Source organism: Leuciscus leuciscus (genome assembly GCF_965113295.1).
Source record: "Leuciscus leuciscus genome assembly, chromosome: 13".
NCBI lineage: Eukaryota > Metazoa > Chordata > Actinopteri > Cypriniformes > Leuciscidae > Leuciscus > Leuciscus leuciscus.
The window spans coordinates 8531918-8550514 of NC_138737.1; the positions used below are offsets into that span (position 1 = coordinate 8531918).

General features: G+C 36.4%; 1 protein-coding gene across 2 annotated transcripts in view; it reads right to left on the minus strand.

Annotated features, from left to right (window-relative positions):
- The window catches only part of xpr1a (xenotropic and polytropic retrovirus receptor 1a), a 76369-nt gene that overhangs the window by 21567 nt on the left and 36205 nt on the right, over positions 1 to 18597 (minus strand). For both annotated transcript variants that reach the window (XM_082187681.1, XM_082187680.1), the window contains exons 3-8: positions 6638 to 6739; positions 3146 to 3366; positions 2176 to 2325; positions 1900 to 1983; positions 670 to 751; positions 345 to 532 (exon numbers count right to left, since the gene is read on the minus strand). In XM_082187681.1, coding sequence (XP_082043807.1) covers positions 345 to 532; positions 670 to 751; positions 1900 to 1983; positions 2176 to 2325; positions 3146 to 3366; positions 6638 to 6739 — 827 coding nt within the window. The remainder of the gene's footprint in view (positions 1 to 344; positions 533 to 669; positions 752 to 1899; positions 1984 to 2175; positions 2326 to 3145; positions 3367 to 6637; positions 6740 to 18597) is intronic.

Consider the following 18597-nt stretch of genomic DNA (forward strand, 5'->3'; position numbering starts at 1 on the left):
GCTGTTCTTTTGTATCACGGTTTCCAAAATATTAACTAGCATAACTATTTTCAACATTGACAATAATAATAAATGTTTCTTGAGCATCAAATCAGCATGTTAGAATGTTTTTTGAGGGATCATGTGACACTGAAGACTGGAGTAATGATGCTGAAAATTGAGCTTCAAATATTCAAATAGAAAAAAGAACAGATATTTTACATTGAAAAAATACTATTTTGATCTTGGCAAGAATAAGAGACTTGTTTCAAACCTATTAAAAAAATCGCACCAACTCCAAACTTTTAAACGGTAGTTTATACAGAGACTTTCTGTAAAGTTTCTTTCTCCATGACGTGTCTCACCTCAAACAGATGCTGATGTGAAAGATTGTTTCGGGGGTTCAGCTCAAAGATCAGCACATGATTGACACCCGCCTGCCTCCAGCCATAAGTGTTAATCCCCAAGAGAAAGAGAAACTGAATCAAAAGGAAACCGCCGCGGTAGATGCGCACCAGTGGCCAGATGTTCTGATTACGAATGAAAAAAGCACCTGAGAGGGAAAGATCAGTCACACAGTTGTATAAATTACTGCAATGTTCTATCATGAATGTATATTAGCAGAAGATAAAGATTAACAGGTATAGTTGGTATGTTGGTCTGAGTGTGCAGCAAGGTTAAAAACTGTACCAGTAAGGACGAAGGCGACAGCCAGGACCATGAAGATCCCACAATACAGTCCCACACGGAAGGTGGTCCAGGCAGGTGCAGGCTGAGGTTGAGGAAAAAACAGACTTGATCAATGCAATAACCTTCAGGAACACAAGTAATGCAGCTTTTCTATAATGCATTATTATTTAACTTTGCATTAGCAATTTCACATGGGCAAATATTAAAATAATGGTATATTTTAAGCCATGGCAACTTAACATTTCAAGTTGAGTGCATTTTTTAAAATAATTAAGTAGATGACTTCAACTTAAAAAACCTGGATGCTTTCAGTTTTATAAGCGCATACATTTTTACACTTATGTCATGCAAAGTACAGGGGGACAAATAAATTATCCCAATTAAATGTAAAGCAGTATTCTATTCCTGCAATGTTTTGTACATGATGTTCCAGGCAAAGGTGTATCTCTCCACCCACACTGCCTTTTGCATTGTATAGTTCCTGAGGATTTACACAACTGTTACTGACCTAGAACTAAAAGTACTGCATGAAAAGAGACTGCAGATACTTTTTTCACATATTTTTCTTGGCTATCATGCTATTTTTTGACAAGCATGTTTGTTGTTTCCTACTGGTTTTGCTTAAGTTTTTGTATTTATCACTAAAATATTCTTCATTGAAATAGACTTTATTGAAAGTCACTTTGGCATATAAAATATCTTCAATTCAGACAATATTAAATGTTAATCAAATATTTAATACAAAACTTAACGTTCTTTTGTTCTTAAATGTTCTTTTGGCCAGACTTTACAGTCCCAGAGACTTCAGTGATGTATGTGTAAAAATAACCCTCTTATTTTTCATAAAAATTATTTTATTCATCATATAAAGCGATCGAGTCTCTTCAGAAAGTTTGGACTAAACCACTCAATTCATATGGATTCGTTTTACAATCTCTTTATGAACTTTTTGAAGCGTCGAAGTTGTAGTTGCATTGCTGTCAATGGAGGGACATAAAGCTCTCAGATTTCATCAAAAAGATCTTCATTTGTGTTCCGAAGATGAACGAAAGTCTTATGGGTTTGGAATGACATGAGGGTGAGTAAATGGTGACAGAATTTTCATTTTTGGGTGAATTAATCCTTTAAAGGCATTGAAGATAAACAAATAGCATCCAGTCGAAAGTCTGAGGTGGGCAATCACTAGGTTACACAATTTCTGTGTTTGCATAAGTGAGTTTCTTTTGTCACCTGTGCTGCTCCAAGAGGTGGAACCCTCAGCCTCTTCATGGCCTTCTGACGGTCACCACCTTCCAGCTCTGTGGTCACCAGAGCCTGGGCACACGAGGGTCAAAGGTCAGACACATACTTTAGTTTGATAATTTCTGATCTTAAGCTACATTCTAATGCACTCTAGGGGTTTAGCATCACTTACAGCAGCTACGGGAGTGTACAGTAACACCATCACAATCTGATTATCTTACGAGAAGGAAGTCAAAAGTCTAAACGTGGAGACAGGCAGTCTACCTCGGTCTCAGAGATGAGCTGTGTGATCTTCTTACAGGTGTAGAATGGGGCCACCTCCACGTGAGCCACACGCCAATCGGCTCCACGCTGTGTATCCAGAATCTTATCATGTTTCTTCAGGATCTTACGGAATCCAGTGAAGTTCAGATTCTGTATGAGTTGTGGGTAAATCAGAACATGAAATTAAGTTACACATCTAACAACACAGAATAAAGAGCAATCCTCTTTTTCTATATGTTGAGAGACTTGTCTACTCATTTATTTATTATTGCTATTTTCCACAATTTAGAGAAAAGTCATGAAAAGAAATGAATATTCCAGCTCTTCGCTCTGGACATCTGGTGCATCCTGGGATATTTTGTATGTTGTAACTATATTAAAGCAGTTCACATGTGTGTTGGATACCTGTTGACTACTTTCCCTTCACTATACATTTAAAGTCCACATTGTAAAGAAATTCACATGTAAGCACAACCAATATTTGGGTATGAAATTTATTTCAAGAATTTAATCGTAAACCTTTAGATCAGGGTTTCCCAACCCTGGGAACTGGTTCATAAGTTAATGAAAATAATTGATGTAAAATAAAATATTTTAAAAAATATAAACAAATCAAAATAAGACACTAAAAAAAGATGAAATATTTTGAAATATAAACAAACATCAGAGAACGATAAACATTTGAATGTGTAATTAAGTCAACCGTTTCCAAACTGATGGAAGGATCAAGAAATATGGGCAAAAAAGAATATGGAAATACGTATAACATTTGTAAAGTGCACAGGAATGAAGATAAAATAAAAAACCCAGCTGAAAAGAGCAGCATATGTTGAGCTTTGAGTGCACGAGTGGTGGTCTCGTCAACAGAGAACGACAAAAAAAAAAAAAAAATGTCAACAGAACCAGTCAGGAAAAGGTCAACGTTCAGAAGAGGAGACGAACAACAACAAAAACATGACAAATTTCAGACCTGGTAGTTCTGCAGGAGAATGAGGCTGAGGTAGAACTCGCTGAAGGCCAGCTGCAGGTCTTTGATGTTGCGATGTTTGTTGCGCTCCTTGTTGGACAAAGGCAACACCGTTTTGCGGCGACTGCGCAGCCCTGGAGCGTTGCTCTCCCGCTGGGCGTCCAGAGACGTCTGCAGCTCATTCTGCAAAGTTGCGAATCGCCGCTGCGCCTCAGCAAGTTTCTCTGTGAAGATCCAAAAAGAGAAGGAAATATTAATAATTACGCCTTATTAATAATTATTATTTTATTCGATTTATGGTCTTAGAGAGCAAATGAAATGGCAAACAAAAAAACCTTGGTGTAGCCTACGCCAGAACGGAAAAAGACGATCTTAAAATGTATTAAGAACTATTCAACTATGTCTATTGAGAGACATAAAGTCTGCTTGGCTTACAACCCTGCAACGAGATTCACCAGAATCCATTTTGCAGGACAAATAAATCCCTCATTTTACCCATCAAGTGGAAAGTAAAGCAGACAGATTTCCTGTCAGAGATGAGCTTCTTCCTGTAAGGGTGATATCTCAGACAGCATTATCCGCGCTGGCCTGTGTCCCAGCACAGTTTGGTGAACAGGAGCCTGCTCGCCCATCTCACTTTCAGAGGAAGGAAATGGGTATTAGGTTCAACAAGTAAATACTGGGAGCGTATGGGCAATAACCCTCAGCGAGAGACGGCAGAGTCCAGGCTGAAAAGGAGAATGAGGAGGAGAGCTGCCACACTTTGTATCTACAAATCTAATTTGTCCACTTTCACAGGGATTTCTTTTAGAACTGCCAACATTTTCACTCGTCCCAAAACTAAAAAAATATAAATGTAAAATTTGTATGAAAAATCCTAATTTTAAAAAGTTCTCATTTTAAAAGCATTTATTATTTATTTATTATTGTTTATATTGTTGATAGAATTTTATATTATTTATAGTATTTTTATGTGTATATTATTCAAAACATATTATTTATTATTTATATTCTTAGACATAAATGTAACCTTTTTTTCCTTGAATGTTCTGGTTTTCTTTACAAGAACAGCTGAAAATGTGGGTAACACTTTACAATAAGGTTTAATTTGTTAACATTAATGAAAAATATTTCTACAGCATTTATTAATCTCAGTTAATGTTAATTTCAACATTTACTAATACATGATTAAAATCGAAAGCTGAATCTGTTAGCATTATTTAATGAACCTGAACTAACATGAACTAACAATGAACAGTAGTATTTTTATTAATTAAATATCAACAAAGATTAATAAGTACTGTAACAAATGTATTCCTTATTGCTAGTTAATATTAGTTAATGTATTAACTAACCTTAACTAATGGAACGTTATTGTAAAGGGCTACCAAAATTTTCATAAACTTTCATAAACACTAGCTGAAAAATATGGCAAAACATTTCAACCAATTTTTACTGATGCAACCAAGGCAATCTCAGGATAAAACCTGATTTATGTTCGCCAGTTTAAAAGCTGACAAGTTGACAAATAGAATTTGCAAACAAATGTCACAGAAAAAATTTGCAAAGCATTAAAAATGCATGTCCATAATAATAATAATAATAAAAACTAAGATATAGTACTGGCTGATATAGGGAATGTCCAGAATAAACATTGGCTGTGAATAGAAGATGTGTCCTTAGGATCAAATGAACGGCACAACCTCGTTTTCTTTCATGCCAATTTCAATAGTAGTCTATAACAGTCTGAATAAGTTCTGTGCTTCTGCAGGCTGAACTTGGCTAAGATGGTACTATGAATTTATGTGCTTAGCAGATCTCGTCCACTGGGACAAAGACTGCATGTACTGAAGGTTTAGAAGCTATGTTGTTAATTCAGGACGGCTCAGGGGGAGGCAGGGGTCTCGGCCATAACAGTCTGGGTCAACTAGACAGAATTAGTTATAGTGCAGTAACAGCGGCTGCCATCCTAATATGAATTTCAGTTTCTAATTCATCAAATATGAGAATGCCTTGCATATCACTACATAAACCTTGAAAACAGGCCTGTGTATGCAATGCATGGACAACATTATCTGCAGAATGACATTGTATATTGGCTAAATTAGCATTTATGTTTTTATTGACATCTTTCCTGTTTTATCTTGTACTACTTTCTAGTGAAGGAAACCTTATCTAATTTTGCCCTTGTGGAAAAACATCCATGTGTTATTCCAAAAGGACAAAATAAGATAAAGTATGAGGTCAGAGATTTTTCCATCTTAGTGGACTTGCCAGCTTTCTTTGGCTGGGCAACTCGATTAGAGTTTATTTTGGTCCGACCATCAAACCTGCAGCACTGAGGGAGTGAATGATTTTTAGTGGCAACTGGAGGATAAAAAGACTAAACCAAGATTATAAGCAGAATGAATGCTTTCCTTTCATGTTAAATTATTAATGTGCATCTGCGTCTTTGTTTCAGGATAAATGCTGATCCCTCTGTCGCATCTCATTTTGAGATTTTAATTTTAAACAGAATTAGCTATTGTTATTTTCTCATTTATGATGCATGCTAACAATGCATCAACATGCAAACAAAGCATTAATCTCATGCTTTCAATGTATGTCTGTTCTATCCAATAACCATCCACTAGAGGCAGTAGAGATCAGACATTCTTGTTGCCCTGAAGTCAATGCAACAAAACAGCTTATGTTGCAGTGTGCATTTATTATCAGTCCAAACATAGTCTATTCCCCTTGACACAAGTTAAACCGACTATGGCAGGCATTACATATTAGGCTACATCATGTTCCCAAAGAGTGCTGTACACCCTGACCTCATGCACAGGGAATCCCTTGACGGCATTTAGCAGACCGCTGCAGTTTAACCACACACAGTAAAGTTGGTTTCCACTTGTGCCATTTATGGGTTACAGATAGAATGCAATAATAGTAGCCAAACAGTTAGTATTATTAAAAGTTAATTATTAACGATGGTAAATGCTGAAAAAAGCTCTCTTGTAATCCTCAAAAAAGTTCTACGACTGATTGATGGATACATGTAGTTTTTGTGGAGAAATTGTTAATTAGTGTATGCACTATTTAGAGGTATTAATCATTTGAAGGAAATTAATATTTTTATTCAGCAAGGATGCATTAAATTGATCAAAAGTGACAGTAAAGATTTTACATTGTTACAAAAAAACTGTTACAATGAACGCTGTTCTTTTGAACTTCATATTCATCAAATAATCCTGAATTTTTTTTTATCAAGGTTTCCACAAAAATATTAAGCAGCACATCTGCTTTCAGCATTGATAATAATAAAGAATGTTTCTTGAGAACCAAATCAGCATTTTAGAATGATTTCTGAAGGATCATGTGACTGGAGTAATGATGCTGAAAATTCAGCTTTGCCATCATAGTAATAAATTACATTTTAAAATATATAAAAATAGACAACAGTTATTTTAATACATAAAATACAGTTTTCATGGCATGCATAGAAAACAATACCTGAATAGAATGTGTTGATCTTGGAAAGCTCCTTTTCGCATGTCTGAAAAAACTTCTCCTCAAACTTGGCATAGTACCTTTTGACGGTGTCTTCATCTGTGACTGAAAGAGAAAAAATACAAAGGTGTAAATCTATGTTCAAGTTCATATTCAGCAGTGGGCACTAATCCACTCACACTAGAGATATCCACATTACCATTCACAGCTTCATCTTTATACTGACTCTTCAAGGCCAGAGGGAGTTATAAAACGAGCGCTTTGAGCTTTAAACAAGAAGTCTAAATTCCAGATTTCAAATGCAATATAAGCATATTTGTTAAGTTGATAAATGTTCAATGTTTAAATATGTTTTACAGTGCAGCTATCTGTCTATTTCGGTTTGCTGTCTTTTTAAATTCAAATATGACAATTAAAACAACTGATTGGCTACTGATTCCAAGATATTTTACGTCTATGTATATTGTGCATATACCTGTCACTTGTCCATTTATGTAACAATTTAAAAATCAGCAAAAGGGTTATATAAATAAAACTCACTATGAAATGAATTGATTCATTTGCTCCATCTGAAGTTATCTTTACTGTTCACACAAGTACGAGGCATCTATGCTCACTTTGGCTAAACAGAAATGTGTCCCTTTGCAAAATCAAACATTGACAAATTGACTCCTGCAGAGTTTAGCTTTAACCCTAATCGAGTACACCTGATCCGACTCATCAAGTTCTTCAGGCTTGTTTGAAATCTGCAGGTATGTGTGTTGGAACAGGGTTGGAACTAAACTTTGCAGGGCTGTGGCCCTCCAGGGCTGTGGCCCTCCAGGAATGCGGCCCTCCAGGAATGCACCCCTGCATGATATAGAGCTGATATAGTGCAATTGGTTCAGCAGAGTGATGCAAGCTTCATTATGATTGCATCATCCATGACTTCTATAACATGATGCACTTCATATCATGTATGACACAATATCAGCTTCAGGGGCCAGTTGCATAAACACAGCCATTATGTTAAGACAGTGCCTTAACATCTAGTACGACACACTAGCAGTTAGTCAAGGGGCAGTCAGTCTTTCTTTTCGGTATCAAATCAGACCAATCTACGTTTTTATGTAACTGACTCAAAAAAGTTATAAACAGTCTTAAAGAAAAAAAAAATAATAACTGACCTGTAATAGTCTTAGCGGTTTATTCAACCAACCCCAGATTGCATCAGTCAATGTTTTGCCTAAAAATCAGTTACTGTCCAAAGCTAGTGATAGACTTATTCATAGATCCAGTCAAAGATATATTTGAGTAATTTCTGGTTTAATTTGAGATCCCCTTCCCTTTATAAGTCCCTTATCCTCTGCTATTCCCAAGTCAAGGGTCATATTTATACTGACCAAATAGCATCTTGAAAACTAAAGCCAATCAACAATTTTAAGCATAATATTTGTCCTCAGTGACACAAAATTAGTAAAGTTTGACAACATTTATTTCAGAAGCATTTTGGCTGTAGACCAGTGTTATTAGAGTATGTCTTACAAGAAAATACTGTTTTAGTCTTCCTACTTCAAAACTGCATGTTTTACAAGATTCTTTGTATTTGGGAAATTTACTGGCAATTTCTGAGTGAAAATTCTTTCCACACCAATTTTGTTTCCAATGTGCTTTTAAAGATTGACAACAAAGAGAGAGAGAAATGACCCAGGATGAACTCTGACCCCTTGCGTCTCTCTGTGTGATGTATAGCAAAGACAGAAAGAGTAATTCTCTACAACCATGGACACCTGTGCTGTTCCCCTAACAGACACATTCAGCCCACATATAACTGCAACGCAACTTCACCACATTTCCAGTGTTCAGCATAAATTCGTAACATCTTAATCTTAATGCACGATCCTGGTGCAGCACAATTCATCCATGCATGTTATTCTAAAGAATAAAAGTTTGTGGTACCACTTTATTTTTAGGTGACGTAGTTACACGTTACTACATGTACTTACTATAGTAATAAAAGCAATATATGCATAATTACAAGTAACTAACCCTTAACCAAACCCGGTTACACTTTATTTCAAGGTGTCATTGTTACAGTGTAATTATATATATAAGTACTGAGTAATACTAATGACCATCATGCACTTACTAAAGGGTTTGGGTAGGATTAGGTTTTGTTTGAGGGTTAGTTGCATGTAATTATGCATACATTTTTGTTATTACTTTGGTAATTACATGTAACATGTAACAAGGACACTGTAAAATAAAGTGTTACCCCAAACCCTAACCCAACCGTAACTCTATAGTAAGAACATGTAGTTAATTACTCAGTACTTATTTGAGGAAGTACAATGTAACTATGTCCCTTTAAAATAAAGTATAACCGAGTTTGTTTTTAAAGTCTTCCATCAAAATGTAACAGTCTACAAACATGTAACGACTGAAACTCCTTGTCTTTTCGTCTGTGTGGGCAGGGATAAATAATAAAAACTATCATATAACATCCACAATCCAATCAAATCCCTATGGATAAAATCCCTTCTCCACTGAATATTCAGTGCCACAAAAGTGTCACATCACAAACATTAAGTAAGCCATACAGTTTTATGTAACTTTTAACAATATGGCAAGAAAATGTAAACAAATAGCACAGATTGTTAGAAGTAAAGCATGTATACTCATTATGTTTCTGTTGTCACAGTAACAGAGGAAGCCATGTGTAATGTCTTTCCTGGTGTCTTCCTGCTGTTTACCACGACAGCCCTCGTTAGCCTTACAATGCCTTTATGCCTCTGTCATGACCCGGATAACAAAGGAACATGACTCAAAGAGGAGAAAAAGACCACACTGGAAAACAGTAACATGTGCTATGTCATGTCTATATTGATTCTTGCCATTTTGTCCATATGCAAACACAATAAAGGTGCAAGTGTGTGTGTATCAGTATCAACAACAATCAAACCCACCACCTTGGTGTCACTAGAGCCATGCTCTACCAATGTCCAGTAAATTTACGGAAACTTTCCATGGGAAGTTAAGCTGCATGGGGAATTTAGGAAATATTCCAATTTGGAAACTTAATGGGAATTTAAGGGAATTAAAGGAAATTCATTGGAAATTTGGGTAATTTGTTCAAACTATCATTTACAAACAGAAATATAAACATTTTGTTTGGTCATATTCAGACATGCATGTAAACTAATACAAATTTAAAAAGTGAAATTTTGGACTTTGATTTATTTGTCAGTAGAACTTAAAAAAAATAAAAAAAAAATAAAAAAAAATAATTAAAGCTGAATAAAATAAATCCCCCAGATTCAGGGGTGTGGTCAAGTTCCCTTTTGTAGGCTCACCTGCAATCTTGTAGATTTCAAGTTTATTTCCATTAATTCACGTTAATTCTCATATATTCTTGTTAATTGCCATGGAAAGTTTCCAACTTCGAAATGCTAACCAAGAACACAAAACACAAAAGAAAGAAAAAACCTTTATGTTTTCTTTACTCTCATTCAGTTTTGATGGAAGATAACCCTATAAAGCCTCAAAACTTTGCTGAAAAACCTGTTGTACACAATCTACACCATGCTTTCTGTCATCTGATTGATAGTTTATAGCAAGTAAAAGGCCTTTTAGTTTATTTCTAAAACTGTCTGCCTTCATGTTTCAAGATCAGCGCTTAATGAACTAAAGCAATTTAGGTTTACTTGATTATCCACATTATTTCAGAAGAAATGTGAGTATCAAAATATGATACATCAGGCTTTTGATGATAGTCTCTCAATTATCATTGTATTGCATGTTTTTGCTTAGTTTGGGTCTCTAAATAAAATTGAGGCAGTTTTCCTCCTCGAGTGTGAGCTTCACATTTTCCTAAATCAAACTATATGGGCCATAAAAGCCTAATGTATCAAATATTATACTCTACAAAAACATGTACGCAAACTTTTGTCTTATGGTTCAATAAACTGTTAAATTTCAATGCATTTTTTCAGACTATTATTTCAAGTCAGGCTTGGGTTAAATTTTAAACTGATATCCAGAAAAACACTAGGCTGTATCATATTTGTACATTTTAAATATGGTTTTCTTTTCAACCTGTTTGGTTTCATCCATAAAACACATTAACTGTCAGTGCTTTAATTTAAAGAGTGAAGTACAGAACCCTGACTTCAGCACACTTTTCCTGACTAAGGAACTTACTGTGTCTTAAATCCTACACATAAATCCTGCACGTCAATCCTATAAAGCTGCAACTAACACTTTTCTTTCTCTCTCTCTCTCTCTCTCTCTCTCTCTCTCTCTCTCTCTCCCTCGCTCTCTCTCTCTCTCCCTTGCTCTCTCTCTCTCTCTGTCTCTCTCTGTCTCTATCATACCTCCCTTGACAGGCTCACATGAATATAACATTTTCCCTCTGGGTGCCTAGATTTACTAGAACTGACTGTACTCATGGATCAAGGGATCAGACAGTGTATTGTTTTACCCAAAAAGCCCTGCAGGAAGAGGATTCATCTGCCTTGCCGTTCGGAACAAAAAAAAAGCAAATGTTTCTTTTTCCCCCAATTCTTTTCCATTAGGATTACATTGCAAGACTGGCAAGTTCAATTAAGCAAGTACATGATTTTGCATCGCAGAGAACGAGAGAGTAATGCATGTATTGTCCAGGGTGAGCGATATCATCTCTCATTAGAGGGCTACTGGTGGCGAGTGTGTGAACACAGCGATTCCTCGACGACAGCTGAATGACCTATCCTCATTTTACAATCCATTTAACCGCCTCAATGCTGTTTATCGCCCTCGTCTCGCTGTTTGCATTGTCGCAGCGCTGCTAAACATGGGTGTGAGTCCCTTATCTCCCCTCTACATGGTGATCTCAATCATCGCAGTTGAATTAAACTGTGCGCCTGGCGGCAATAAAAAGGCACAGGAAACGCTCTGTTGTTGGAGGCTTTTACGAGGGCCCATCATCCAGAGTAAATTAGAGGGGGTGATTATTCGCTCTCGCTGGCATGCTCTATTAAAAGGCTGAAGTGTGTGGGTGGGATTGCAGCAGGACAGCCGTGCGGTGGAACCCGTTAAGCAGGAACGATGCATGCTGGGAAAGAGACACAAAGTGAAAACATGAAACGTAGCACATAAAAGCCTCTTACAGCCATCCGTTCGCCCCCCCTGCCCCCTTGCTAAGTTCAACCAGACCTTCAGAGATGAAGGAGAACTCTTGTAGCAGCCCCAGTCTCAGTCTCCACCAGCTCTCTCGTCCCTCAAGCCACAATTAGCCCAGCCAATCAGGAAGCTTCTAGGGTTGGGAGATGATTAGCAATGCACATTATTGAGTCTGATACACCCAGAGCAGCCTCCATGTAAATAACATGTATAAAAGCAAAGTAAGCACGAGGGAGAAGTTCTTTCGAGGTCTCAGTCTAGACTTATTCATCAGAGAGCAGCTCAGCACATTGAGAGTGTAAATCTTGGTTTCTGTAGGGTTGGGGGCGGGGGGTTGCGGGATTCCCGGCAGCATCCAGACTGGGCGAATGCATTAGGAAGTGGGGTGGATGACACAGATGGGATGTGAAATGGATGGTGGGATATGAAATCTGAGCTGGTCAGAGACATGATGCTGCCAAGGATTTGGTTCACAAAAATGACACAATGAAATATTCAGCTGTACATGTCCTCCTGACAAGACACTTTTAGAAGGAGTCTGCTAGTTCCTGTTCACTTCTAGATTTAGGGTGCGTCTAAATCAGCTCCCTATAGCTTCTGAGCTAGTGAATCAGTATATCATGTTCACAAATTCGGGAACTGGTAAGGACAGTAAAGGACGCTGGCTCACTACACATTTGGACACTGACTGACACTCTATTTCTGGCAACGTGACAACGTCGTCCTTGTACATCATCACTACTGGCATTTATGAACATCTGAATCTTTCTGACATTACTTGTAATGTTATTAACTTTGCTTGTTACATATACGTGCAACATTTCAGCTGTGAATAAATTAGCTAGATTATGTTCATTACCTGTCTAGTGATGTATGTTTATGCTGAAATATAATAAAATAATGGTTTGCCAGTCAATATAGATTTTTTTTAAAATATATTAAAAGAATATTACAACATTTATATGTTTCACACATTACACAGCAACCTTATAAATAAATAAATAAATAAATAAATAAATAAATAAAGACTGGATTAATACATATATTAGAACAGGAAATCTTTTACCTGGGACACCTTCAATTATACAGTTTAGTTGTCATATTTATGTGTTAGTATGTAAAACTATTGTGCTTTTATAATAGAGCATATTTTCATACAGTCTCTAAAATTCTATTGAAAGAAATAAGAAAGAAAAACAACAATAGACAAAAGATATCTTAAAAAGGTTGAAGGTTCAAAATGAACATTTTAACATTTCAAAAGCAAAAATGGGAGCCAAATTTGACACTGCTCTTGGCAAGTGTTCATTTTATACCATGGATAAACCAATGTATTCAAAATGTCAAAGTTTGGGAATGTCTAATAATCATATTTTCCATGGCCTCATTTGAAAGCAGCTCCACTCAAGTGTGTGAGCTCTCCGTGGTTCTGAAATTGTGTTCCAGTTCCAGAACTCTCTCAAAAACTCTAGTCTAAACTCTTTATTTAGAACAATACACTTTTGTACTACGATAATGAGACATTCCATTTCATTCTCAAAGAGAAAAGTTACATTTATGAAGGTATTCATAATTACACAGTTTGACCTAAATCTTTCAAACTGCATCACAGGAACCCTTGAAATAATAAGCCTCAAAGTGCACAACTATTTCAGTCTAAACTTTCTCCTCATCCTCCCAACCATTATTCTCAAGATATCAGATGGGAAGATCTGCTCCATGTCATCAAACTGACAGATCAACACAGATTCATTCCATTCACCAAGAATGTGACTTGACAGTAAACGCCTGTAAATAAGCAAACATAATTTGGGTGATTTACCCGACTCTAACATCTGCAGTCTGTTAGAGAGCAGTACAGACAGGATATTCCCCTGTAATTGTGTTAGGAGTTCCTGGGCTGGAAACATTGCATTAGAATTAATCGGGGAAGGCTTTGTGACTAAGTGGCCAGTCCTAATCTACTTGTTTTTTTTAGAAATACATAACATTTTTAGAAACATTAAAGACTGGAGAGCTTATTCTTATTGACTGAACAGATTTAAGGACACATTAACATAGAATCTCAGTGGAAATAGCAGAAAAAAGGTTTAAGATGAGAACAGCAAGCGCATCTCTAAAAAAGGATTGTCTGCTTATCTCCACATAATCCCTTAAAACACACAAAACATTATTCAGAGATTGCAGCCAGAGGTCTGTTTAATTCTGAGTCTTAAAATTTCTCTCTCTTTAGCTGATGCGTGAATGAAAAGCTGCCGCTGAGATTGGCTGTGTGCCGAAACCCGCTGAGCATCTCAGCTGTGAAGTTTTATCAGTCCAGCTCACAGTCAGACACAGGCCAGACGTCTGCATACTCGGCCTTAAAAACAGCTTCATCACGGCCCTGTGAAGATTTCTCTCTCTCTCTCTCTCTGACTCACAGGAAGCTAGAAAGGTCACTGATAAAACCACCACTGAAGATTTGTCTCCTTTGTTCAGCTCAGATACTTATTTTAAATGCCACAAGTTTAGGTTTACAGTAAAAGTCTGACAATTATACAGGTAGACTAATAATGTATGAACAGCATTTGAACTGTTTTAGCTATGCTCACTGAATAAATTCATCGTCAACCTGCCAGGAAACACTCACATATTTAATAGAATAGAATAAAATAAAATGGAATAAAATAAAATAAAACATAATAGAATAAAATAATAAAATAAAATAGACAAAAAATAAAATAGAATAAAATAAAATAAATAGATTAGAATATAACAGAATACAATGATTTAGTTCTCTTAGTTATAGGGTTCTTGAATTAATCATGACAAGAAGACATCGTCTACCTCAGCATGCATTCACCGCAAAGACATTTCACCACACTTTCTGGACCAAAATGTAGTAAGGAAGATACTTTTAGCCTTGTTTCACTTAGTTTTCTTCAAATGCAAAGTTTGGAACTGTTAGTACAAAGGCAGGGTTCCTCTGTGACGCCACAGAGGTAATGTCACCTTTGAAAACAGCAGAACGGAGCTTTCAATTATCTTCAGGCAGCATATCTACAGGCCAAGAGGCTTATGAAACAAAAGACTTATTAATCCAGTCCCCAGCGGTGAGCTCTGTCCTTGGAATTAGCAGGGGTGCGTATTTCAACACCTCTGTATGCAAGTGCTGTGTCTCATCTCCGGTAAATGTCAGAGAATAGAGCAAGTTTACAGACATTATAGAAATTTTTATGCTGATCTTCAAAAATACGAGTATATAAGACTCTTCACCGTAGTATTAAGTCAAGTCAAGTCAAGTTTAATTGTATAGCGCTTTTCACAATACAGATTGTATCAAAGCAGCTTCACAGTATTAAATTAAAATAATACAACAAAGTTTGTTTCAAGAGGAATTTATTGATTGATAAAATTAGATTAATATCCCCAAAATATCCCCAACTGAGCAAGCCAAAGTCGGGGGCCAGTTCTCCTCTGGCATTTATGAGCTAGAGGACGGATTGTAGTTTGATCTGTAGGATTATATGAATGCCTGGCTGAAGAGATGCGACTTTAATCTAGTTTTAAACTGGGAGAGCGAGTCTGAGCAACGAACAGTATCAGGAAGACTATTCCAGAGTTTTGGAGCCAAATGTGAAAATGCTCTCCCTCCTTTGGTGGTTCTGGATATCCTAGGTATGACCAAAAGCCTTGAATTTAGTGATCTTAAAGAGCGCGATGGATTATAGGGTGATAGAAGATCCGTTAAATAGACTGGAGCTAAGCCGTTTATGGCTTTATAAGTCAGTAGCAATACCTTGTAATTAATACTTTATAGGTAACCAATGCAGTGATGATAAAATCGGTGTTATATGATCATATTTTCTTGATCTCGTAAGAACTCTAGCGGCGGCATTTTGGACTAACTGTAGCTTGTTTATTGAGGATGCAGGACAACCAGCTAATAAAGCATTACAGTAATCCAGTCTCGAGGTCATGAATGCATGAACTAACTTTTCTGCATCAGAAACTGATAGCATATTACGTAGCTTAGCAATGTTTCTAAGGTGGAAAAGGGCTGTTTTTGTAACATATGAAATATGATTTTCAAAAGACAGGTTGCAATCGAGTATGACACCCAGGTCTTTTACTGTAGAGGATAAAGTAACAGGACATCCTATGATGTTAAAGTTGTATTGTGCGAGGTTTTGTGGGCGGTTTTTTGAACCGATAAGTATTACCTCTGTCTTGTCTGGATTTAATAAAAGAAAATTACGCGTCATCCAATCTTTTATATCTTTAACACACTCTGTCAATTTGGAAAATTTAGCGTTTTCATCCGGCCGTGATGAAATATATATTTGAGTGTCATCAGCATAACAATGGAAACTAATTCCATGTTTCCTTATAATATTTCCAAGTGGCATCATATATATGGAAAATAACAGAGGGCCTAATACAGATCCCTGCGGCACTCCATAGTTTACTGGAGTTATGATCGATTTTTCTCCATTTAAATAGACAAAATGGTAGCGGTCAGATAGGTATGATTTGAACCAGCTTAATGCTTGTCCTTGAACACCAGTATAATTTTGTAGTCGATCTAAGAGTAATGTATGATCTATAGTATCGAACGCAGCACTAAGATCAAGTAAAACTAGTATTGAGATACAGCCTTGGTCAGAAGCTAAAAGTAAATAATTTGTGATTTTAACGAGCGCAGTTTCAGTGCTATGATGCGATCTGAATCCAGACTGAAACTTTTCATAGATATCATTTTGTTGCAAGAAAGAGCCCAGTTGAGCGGACACCACTTTTTCTAATATTTTAGACATAAATGGAAGATTTGAAATGGGTCTATAAATTGCTAGATTATTATGATCTAATTGTGGTTTCTTAATGAGTGGTTTTATAACTGCCAGTTTAAATGTTCTTGGAACATGACCTAAAGATAAAGACGAGTTAATAATATTGAGGAGAGGCTCTTCCACTACAGGTAACACTTCTTTCAGTAGTTTAGTTGGTATAGGATCTAATAAACATGTTGTTGTTTTAGATGAAGTGATAAGTTTATTTAACTCTTTTTGTTCTATAGTTGTAAAGCACTGTAATTGTTCTTGCGGGGTGATAATTGAAGCTGAATTATAAGGCACGATTGAAGATTGAACGTTTACAATTGTGGTTCTGATGCTTTCTATTTTCTCAGTGAAGAAGTTCATGAAATCATTACTACTGAACTGTAATGGGATATTTTGTTCGGGTGACGTCTGTTTATTTGTTAGTATTATAGCCAATTCTAATACTCTAAGATTGAATGATTAACAGCCATATGTAAGGTATTAACATATGATCTTCATCTTAATTTTACAACCAATTAAGGCATAGCTATTAGCTTAATAAGATTGCTAATTCAGAGATTACTTTAAAGAATAATGAGCTGATTTAAATGCATTAGGCAGAAAGAGCATGAGTGGGTGGCTTAAATCATGTGACGCATTGCTATAATAGAAATCTCCATTAAAACACTCTCTGTTCTCTCTCTCCTCCTCAAACCCAAATAATAAGGTTCATTATCACATCCTCCCTTAAGTATCTTTGCAAAGACTGTAACCTGTTTATGGATACATTCCACTGCTCTGTCAGGCCCATTACACACACACACACACACACACACACACACACACACACAGGTGCCTATACATCTCTATTACAGGCCCGGAGGAAGAACAAGAGCTGGGTGGAAGCATTTTGACAGGATCTCAAGATATGGAGGACTACGATAATGTTCAAGCCGGATACAGCGCCTCCAAAATTGGATCCAGATTTTTAGCAGATTTCCTACCTCGTATCCATCTAAAAGAAATGTAATCAATATTTTGAGTCCATTTTCTGGGAATAGAATATTCTACATTTATTTAGATGGATACTGCAATAAACACTCTCAGAGCTAACAGATATGGACTAAAAGCTACAAATAGCTAATTATGATTCGTTTAAGAGTCCATGTTTAAGCAAATGATTAGCGCGCATTACCAGCGAGCATCTTTATATGACAAAATTACATCACCCCACCATAATCAACAAAGCCTGATGCCATTTTATTTACAGTCTAGACAGCTTCATTGATTTTAATGGGAGCACTGTTTTGGGGTATTACATGCACTTTTTATGATGTACAGAATTTTTTCACAAACACTCAATCCTCACATTACACCTTACAGTCACATAATACAAAATTCTACATTATATATTACATTCACAAAAAACACAATTATACATTACATTCCAATAATACCACATTTTCAGTTAGTGTACTTTAATTATTGATACTTGCATAATTAAATTCTAAGATTTTTGTTCCATGTCACCACACTCTCACCTACCAATCCATCAACATTATCCGCCTTGTTCCAGGACTTCATTTTATACACAAGATTAGCTTGAATAATGTTCATTTGTCTTTTATATTGAAGAAATTGAAGACATATACAGGTAACCTCTGCGGTCCTCCGTAAAACAGGAAAGCGCACCACTCTTTAGTCTTGTTACTGATGACAGTCTTAAGCTGTCTCACATCTATAGGGCAATTCAACGACACATTCAAACAGCGGTTAATGAGATGTCTCGCATTTCTGCCTCCTCAGGCCCTCTTGAGACCAAAACAAGACACACAGCAGCTGCTCCCTGTTTTCTGAAGACACTCCAAATGTGTGTGGGAGAGAGAGAGAGAGAGAGAGAGAGAGAGAGATAGAGAGAGACAGACAGACAGAGAGAGAGTGAGAGACATGTGCTTGTGTGTTTTTTCAGTGTGTTGCATGCAATGTACAAATCTAATGTTGTGTTTACACTGCAAAGGTGGCAAA